The sequence below is a fragment of the Salvia miltiorrhiza genome, chromosome 6 (genome assembly GCF_028751815.1).
Source record: "Salvia miltiorrhiza cultivar Shanhuang (shh) chromosome 6, IMPLAD_Smil_shh, whole genome shotgun sequence".
Lineage (NCBI taxonomy): Eukaryota > Viridiplantae > Streptophyta > Magnoliopsida > Lamiales > Lamiaceae > Salvia > Salvia miltiorrhiza.
In genome coordinates this window covers 43,218,796-43,227,442 of record NC_080392.1, presented here as the reverse complement: position 1 = coordinate 43,227,442, position 8,647 = coordinate 43,218,796, and the positions used below count along the sequence as shown (strand labels likewise).

Here is an 8,647-nt window from a genome sequence, read left to right as displayed (position 1 = left end):
CCAAAAAGTAAACAGTGGGAAAAAATGGCTGTGCAAATTGCACTATCATGTATATTATCTCATCTGATTCTGTAGAATTGACACCAATTCCATAAAATTTCTAATGTTACAAACCCGGAGTCCATTCATCATCACATCACTGTGAGAAAGAAAAATGCAACACAGAACATGAATGTTGAGAAGAAAGCTCGACTCCGAGGTGCAGAATTTGGCAGGAACGGGTAAGATTCCGGTGGGGGAAGCATACACTCCTCGCCGTTGAAGTAGACTTTCCGGGGGAACGCCCATCCTTCCTTGAAGGTAAAAGTGTCCTTATCCTTCTGAAGAAGTACTTCAGACTGCACATTACCAAATTGCCCTGCTTCCATTAACAGATCATTGTAGAATTTCATGCCATAAAACATCCCTGTGTCATCTGCAGGTCCAAGTTTGAAACCATCAGATCCCAGATTTACCCAACACTACAGTTTCTTGATTTCTTAGAAGGAATTGTTTCAGATGATGTGTGGAGATGAAAAAACTTACTGATGGAGCCATAGGGAACTAGAGGCTTGTAATCAAAGCTGAATACTTGAGTCACATTGTTGAGATTCGGGTGCTGAACAACGAGGGTCCACTGCGTGTAGTTCAGCCTGTAGTTGAAGTTGGTGATGGCGATCTTTGCCCGCCAGTAGTCCTTGTAGTTCACCTTCACGTGCCAGTGCACCCGGACCGGGCACATGTGGTGCGTGCATTGCAACAGAGGCATGTTGTCTTTTCTTGGAGTGTTCACTCCCACCACACTCAGAAGCTTGGACTCAGGTCTGTTTCAAGAAACCATCTTCATTTAATGATTCTGTGATTTCTAAGCTTATGTAAGAAATGTGAAGAGAATAAACAGCAATACTTACTTGACACACTTGTTTCTGTTTTCACAGCCACAAGCACAGGAAGGGCAAGAAGTGATGGTTTCGTTGTAGAAGGATGAGAAGGAGACGCAACAGCTAGGGTGTTTCCGTGCTAGAAACTGAGAGTATGTGCACGTCACGTTCCATGTCACTGCACAAAAAGCAACAATCTGATCTCAGAAAATACAATGATTTCACCTCAAGATCACAAAAATGGCTTACTCACTCAGTGCCTGAGTCTTCCTACGTCGATCAGGGGTGAGGAAATTTGTCGAAGGCACGATCTTGGCAGGGCCACAAGTGTAGCCTGGTCCGGGGCCTAACAGGGTGAAGTTCTTAGGAAGCTTAACAGTCTTATTTGTGGTCCCGGCTTGGCCAACGCTGACTTGGAAAGTGGAGACAGAAGCCACGGGGTCCTGGCCCCAGGCGGCCAAGACTCCGCCTTTGCAGCAGTTGCTGAACTGCTGGTTGTAAGGAACCCCGGGGAGCAAGTCCACCACTGTCGGCGTTTTCTTGCAGCAGTGTGGGATGTTACCTTTGAACTTGGAGCAGTCACCTTGCTCCGTGGTCTGCGCCCCGACCATGGTCCATATCACCTCTTTCTTCGCCCACGACCACCCCAGAGTCCAACCGGGGCTCATGATGTGTCGAAACGTTTGGAAATTGTTCATCGTCACCACAGCCTGTGGCAAAAGCAGAAAAACCATTGTTGATGAATGATCAAGATTTCATCAAGATCAAAGTATGCTAGCAAGAAACAGAAGATTGAGACAAGCTACAGATGAAAATGTGAGTGACTAACCACATAGCCATCTGGTGTCCAAGACATTATATCCCATTTGATTGTGATATTCCCATTCGGATCCAACGGATCGTAGGCGGCTGGCGATGAACGAAAACGACAGAACTTAGAAGATGAATGTTGTAGCTGCAGAAATGATCATACAAAAGAGGCACAAGTCATACCTGTGGAAGAGAAGAGCACAGAAAGGAAGAAAGCTGCAATGAACAATTTCATGTTTCCTTGAATTTGAGTGAGAGGCAGAATTTGGATCCTTTTTGTTGGAGGGAAGATGTTTAGAATGTAAGAAAGATATGCGTAAAGTAAAAGATTTTGTAGAGTATTTGAAGTGTCTCCACCCTCTGGCAGTTAGATGCTAGTGACATTTGCAGTCTGCTGCATATATAAAACTTATGGAATTCATATTTTCATGTCACTTTATAGATAATAATAAAAGAAGAAATATGGCACTACTATATATAAAGTAGCACCTCAAATATTGAAAACAGAAATATACATGAAAATGCCAATTTATAGTTGGACTTTTAGTGGCAGACATTCTATAGAATATATTTAATTTTTATTATACAAAGGTGTAATTAAGGAATTGAGTTTCCAATTTGGTTCGATGTCATAATCAAATCTCTAGTTCATCACTGTGCTAAGACATTCCTTATTGATGACAGAGTTTTCTAGAAATGGCCAAGAAAATATTTTTCTTGAAATTAAAAGAAGGGAATATTTTGAAGAAAAAAGAAAAAGAAAAAAACAATCCAATATGAAGTTGAGGGAGCCACTTTAACTAACCAACTTTCCATTGAAGACATGCTGGTCGGATTGGATCTACTATTTGAAGGGAATTTATTTTTGTCAAAACATGAAAAATAGTAAGAAATTGATGGCCGTTACTAAGTTTTCTTCAAAAAAAAATTTTTTTGAGGAATTTTTTTAATAATATTGTTGTTTGATAGATGTAGAAAGAATTTTGGTTGAAGGAAAGAAAGGGAGAAGTAAGTTTAGTCCACGTGTTTGGGTGAATATTATTTTGAGTTGGAGTTAAGCAAAGAAAGCTAAGAAAAATGAACATGCAGGTGCAGCTCTTAATAATGACTTCCCATCTACATCTTGTATGTGGGCTCCAATCAGTTTGGGCCTTCAAGCCCATTTATATGGTCTTTTTTAGTATCTGAGTCCAGCCTGATTATTAAAGGCTTAGTTTTTTTTATTTCCTGAGTGGGAGTGATCAAAACTTAATGGATGATATTTATATATTCATAGGGAGTGAATCATATTGAAACTTTTCTAAGTGTAGGATTAGGAATCAATTTGATTAATTGATTATTCTATGATGTGAGATTATCATAGAAAAAATATAATTATAATACATTAATTAAAAGCATTATTGTATGGAGAATTGTTGTAGATAATAAAGAATCATAGTTCTTAGTTTCTATGGAAGGAAAACGTTTTTTTGTTCTCACTGGAATATCGAAGCGGTGTAAATTTTAGTCTCTAAGCACTGAAAAAAACTAAAAAAACTAAAAAATTAACAACAACAACAACAACAACAATAATAATAATTCAACTGCAATATTCCAGTGATTTTAACTTTGATGAAATTCAAAGATTTTCACGGATTCTGTTCTTGCGGCGAGAACGATGATGGATGAGGAGGAGTTAGCCCGATGCTTACCGGAAGATATACAAGACATTCTTAAGGTGGCTAGACAGAATATGTTGATTGATGTTAAACATGTTTATCGTGAGGCGAATGCAGCTACACATTCCCTTGCTCTTTTTGTCGGTAGATCACTGGAATCTCAGTGTTGGTCCTGTAATTTCCCTTTGTGGCTAAGCGACGTTGTTGCCGACATTTCTTAATATAAGATCTTTTATCCCCTCTCAATAATAATAATAATAATAATAATAATAATAATAATAATAATAATAATAATAATAATAATAATAATAATAATACTTCATCCGTCCATCAAAATTGTAGTGTGATTTGTGGGGCATGAGTTTTAATTTCTTTGATTTAACATTCATATTGAATATTTTTTTTATGAATCAAAGTTGATGATTTTCTTATCAACGGGCAACTACAATGAATTGATATTCAATATATGAACGATAAATTTTTAAAAATTAACATAATCAATTTACATTTATTACGACTTACCAATTTATTATATCAGAAACTAAAATTTATGTGAATTTTCACCTTTTATTTAGAAAAAGCAAGATGGTTACTAGTGATACTAACATATAAAATAAAAAACTAATCAATCATTTATTACGACTTACCAGTTAATTTCTTTTCAGGAACTAAATTTTCTGCAAATTTTCACTGTTTATTTAGATAAAGCAAAATGATTACTAGTGATCCAAACATATTAATATCTTCAATTCAACAAACGCGCACAAAACCAAACACAAATCTATAATGAAAACATATCTTCTACTGATGGCGACAAGGGTGGCGGTGGCGGTGGCGGTGGCGCTGCTGTTAACCACCGCCGCCACTTGCTCCAACGGGAACTGCAACGTACATAACATAAATCTTCATTTATTCATGTTTCCCTTTTGATACGTCCAATATTAATTTCTCCACCTTATTTTTTTCCCCATATGTTTTTTTTTTCTGCTTTTGTTAATTATTTTTTGTAATTTAGTTGTTTTGTTATTTTCCTTTTATATATGCAGGTGAAGGAAGAATGCTCGAGCGATAGAGACTGTGGAGCAGGACTGTACTGTTTCTCTTGCGAGGCAGGTTTTATAGGCTCCAAATGTGTTCGATCAAAAGCCACCAATCAATTCAAGATTGTGGTAAGAATTTTTTTTGTGATACATCTAATTTGGAAGAATAAACACATGTAATTTTAATTTGTAAATATTTCTTTTACTTTTCTTTTCTTGGTGGTAGTTAGGGATGGCAATGGGCCGGATCTGGATCGGATCCTGCTTGGTCCAGATCCAGATCCGGATTTTTTGACTTAGGCCCAGATCCGGTCCAGATCTAATGGATCCAAAAAAATGAGATCCAGGTCCAGATCCATAAGATCCACAGGGTTTCGGGTCCAGACCCGGATCCATACTTTTTGTCTTCTAAATTAAATTTATAAATCTTAAATTAATCCCAAATAAAATTATAATTATTGTCTAGATTTTCAACAATTATTCAAATAAATGAATTAACCATATTCTATAAAAATATTATCGAAGTTTAATAACAATAACAATATAATAATCAAGTACTAAATAACAGTGGAACAATGTGTCCTCTATTTTACATAGAAAAAAGAAAATTAATGTTATCAATAATAATAATAATAATAATAATAATAATAATAATAATAATAATAATAATAATAATAATGAAAACTAAAATTTAAATTAAAATAGAAGTAAAATATTATCTTTAATTGCATTATATATTATTTATGAAAAGAGATATAGATTAGCCATAGATATTAGATTAGAGTTAGATAAAAATAAATAACATTATACTCCCTCCGTCCCACCATTTTAGTCTCTTATTCCATTTTGAGATGTCCCAAAAAGATAGTCCACTTTTCTAATTAATACTATATAAAAATATTATTTTTACTTAATTAACCTTATTTAATGCTTCACTTAAATGTGAAAAGGATGTGTGAAAATAGTAATAAATAAGGGTATAAAAGATAAAAATATAAAAATTAAACGCATTTTCTTAATATGTGTGAAAAATGAGAGGGGACTAAAATGGTGGGACGGAGGGAGTATATATTTTTATATATAAATGGATCCATGGACCGGATCTGAGTCTCAGATTTTTTGCTCCAGATCCAGATCCGGAAATTATAGGAATAACCCAGATCCGGTCCAGATCCATTGGGTCCATTTTTCCTAAGGTCCAGATCCTAAAAAATGGATATGGATCTGCGGATCTGGATCGGGTCCAAGATCCATTGCCATCTCTAGTGGTAGTTCACTACTAGTTTGGGATTGGGACGAGATGTGTTTGTTTAATTTAGATATTATGCTCTATGTTATGTCATTAAAAAAATTATGAATTATTAATGAGAACTAAATTAAGTGGCAAAGTTGAGACACCTAAAGACTCTCCTTTGTGAGAGGTCTTGAGTTCAATCTCCTATGCGTGCCGGTGTGGGTAATTTTTCCACTTTTGTGTGATATAGAAGTTTCACATGTGTGCGAGCTGCTTATTTAATTAGAGGTGGTCTTGGGTGCAACCGGTTGCATCCTCACTTAAATCATGATCTCTATCCTAACTTGAATCCATATTATGATCCTAACCATCTAAATAACACTATTTTAGATGCGAGTCAATTTGATTGCACGGTGCAACTGGTTGCATCCAAATTTTTGTGATTTAATTATATAATAAATATCTATTGCAAAAAAATTATGAATTCATCAAAAGTGTGACTGTTTAATTTGTGTGTTGAATTGACAGAATAATTCTGTAGCGTTCAATAAGTTCGCCTTTTTAGCAACACACAATTCTTTTGCAATAGAAGGTGCGGCGTTTCGGACAGGAGTTCCAAGACTCGCCGTTGCAAATCAAGAAGATACCGTCACTCAGCAGCTAAATGTATGCATTCTTATACAACCTTAATTTTATTATTTTAGACTAATTATATTTAATCAATCCGACTAATTAAATTTAATTACATTGATAGAATGGCGTTCGAGCCCTGATGCTTGATGTTTATGATTATGAAGGAGACATATGGTTGTGCCATTCTTTTGGCGGCACGTGCCGCGACTTCACCGCATTTGTATGTCTTGAATTTTATTTGCATCTTCAAGTTTTTTTAATGACACCACACAAAATCTTGAGCACAATCTGTTGTATCGTACAATCGAGTTGCACTCTGACTCGCATTCTGATCCTAATCAGTATTTTGATCCAAACCGTGTAAATGACATTATTCGGTTATACAAAGACACTGTCTATAATTAACATTATTCAGTTATTCGATTATACAAATGACACTGCCTATAATTGACATTATTCGGTTATACAAATGATATTGTGTATAAATGACACTATAACATTGTAAATGACACTATTCGATTATACAAATGACACTATAACATTTTAAAATATTATAGTGTCATTTGTATAACCGAATAGTATCAGTTATAGGCATTGTTATTTGTATAACCGAATAGTGTCAATTATACACATTGCAATTTACAATTTTAAAGTGTCATTTATATTTAGTGTTATTTGTATAACTGAATAGTGTCAATTACAAGCAATGTCATTTTTATAACCGAATAATATCATTTACACGGTTCAGCTCAGGATGTAAGTTCGGGTCAGGGTGCAGATCACGGTGCAATTTAATTGTACGGTACAATTAATTGTACCCAAAACCAGCTCATGACACCATGATAATATACGTAATCAACATCCATCAATAGATAACATAGGAAATCTAACTCTTGATATGCCAGGAGCCAGCTATCGAAACACTGAAGGAAATCGAAGCATTTCTGAGGGCAAATCCATCAGAAATCGTGACAATAATCTTGGAAGACTACGTTGAGACACCAAAAGGATTGAGCAATGTGTTGAGAGCAGCAGGGCTCATGAAATACTTGTTGCCATTGTCGAAAATGCCCAAGAATGGTCGAGATTGGCCACTGGTTCGAGACATGGTTGCTCGAAACCAGAGGCTGCTCGTCTTCACTTCAAAACAATCCAAGGAGAAAACTGAAGGAATTGCTTACCAATGGAACTACATGGTTGAAAACAAGTGTACCATCCAAAAATACCCATAATTTTTTTTTAATCTCGTATTATATTTCATTAATCATTATATTAATGCAATTGTCACGTTTATGGTGATAATTAATTGATTTTAATGGTTCGTCCATAATCAGATGGAGATGAAGGGATGATGCCAAAAAGTTGTGCAAATAGGGGAGAGTCATCAGCTCTAAATGACAAGAGTAAGTCTTTGATTTTGATGAATCATTTTGGATCTCTTCCGAGGAAAGACATGGCGTGTGTACAAAACTCAGAAGATCTTCCTACCATGCTTCAAACTTGTCACCAAGTCGCAGGTCAGCGATGGCCAAATTTTTTGGCCGTCGATTTTTACAAGGTAACAATTTTATTTTTCGTAATTTATACATTTGCACAGCGAATTCATTAGTGTTCTATATTGAATTCATACATTTTAGTTGGTTCGCATTTTATATTTTAAGAGCTACTTAACCCCTCCCTGTATAATATATATATATATAACCTATATTTAGAGTTGTCAAAATCGATCCGACCTGAGTTTAGTTTGGGACGAGCCATGCATGCTTTTCTCAATTATACTCAATTTTGATCAGTAATCTATCTTTCTCCAAAATCATATATATTTGGTAATATTATTAGTTGTAATAATAATAATAATAATTGGTAATGTAGAGGAGTGAGGGAGGAGGAGCAATTCAAGCTGTGGACAAATTAAATGGGGAGCTCTTATGCCATAGCCAGGATGTGCATCTATGTGTAAGTACAATTTTGCACTAGTCACTCAATTAATGTGTGTGTGTGTTTTTTTTTTGCTCGAGTATATATTAAATACATTTATATGGAAAGATAAATCTATGAAATATTCTAACTAGTGTCTTATGAACTTAGTATATAAAATCATCTTTATGGTGATATTTGATTGAACAATCAGATGGAATTAAAGGATCGATATTTGAAGGCTGTATATTCTTAAACTTTTTCTTAATCAAATGTCAACTCTTCAATAACATTATGTTTTAATTTTTCATTTAATTTATAAGCTGAGATTTGAGAAAGGTCTACCACATATATTTATATTTTGCAGCGAAGGTCTAACAGGGGAGCTACTATTACTTATGATTTGTGGTGATACACTTGAGGCGACGAAGATTACGATGGATATATGCAGCATTTTAATTTTTCGACGAGCTTAGCTAAGAAGAAAGAGTGAAA

General features: G+C 35.0%; 2 protein-coding genes across 2 annotated transcripts; one reads left to right on the top strand and one right to left on the bottom strand.

Annotated features, from left to right (window-relative positions):
• Positions 1-15: 15 nt before the first annotated feature.
• Positions 16-2,143, bottom strand: LOC130989771 (COBRA-like protein 4). The gene is made up of 6 exons (XM_057913872.1): positions 1,854-2,143; positions 1,690-1,769; positions 1,114-1,570; positions 891-1,038; positions 526-803; positions 16-415 (listed from the first exon to the last, which is right to left on the bottom strand). The coding sequence occupies exons 1-6, from the start codon at positions 1,903-1,905 to the stop codon at positions 132-134; spliced, it is 1,299 nt and encodes a 432-aa protein (XP_057769855.1). The 5' UTR covers positions 1,906-2,143; the 3' UTR covers positions 16-131.
• Positions 2,144-4,135: 1,992 nt separating this feature from the next.
• On the top strand, positions 4,136-8,269 carry LOC130990998 (PI-PLC X domain-containing protein At5g67130-like). Its single transcript, XM_057915204.1, has 7 exons — positions 4,136-4,216; positions 4,375-4,497; positions 6,131-6,268; positions 6,357-6,455; positions 7,141-7,444; positions 7,570-7,793; positions 8,108-8,269. Exons 1-7 carry the CDS (start codon positions 4,136-4,138, stop codon positions 8,210-8,212), a joined length of 1,074 nt encoding a protein of 357 aa, XP_057771187.1. The 3' UTR covers positions 8,213-8,269.
• Positions 8,270-8,647: the final 378 nt, after the last annotated feature.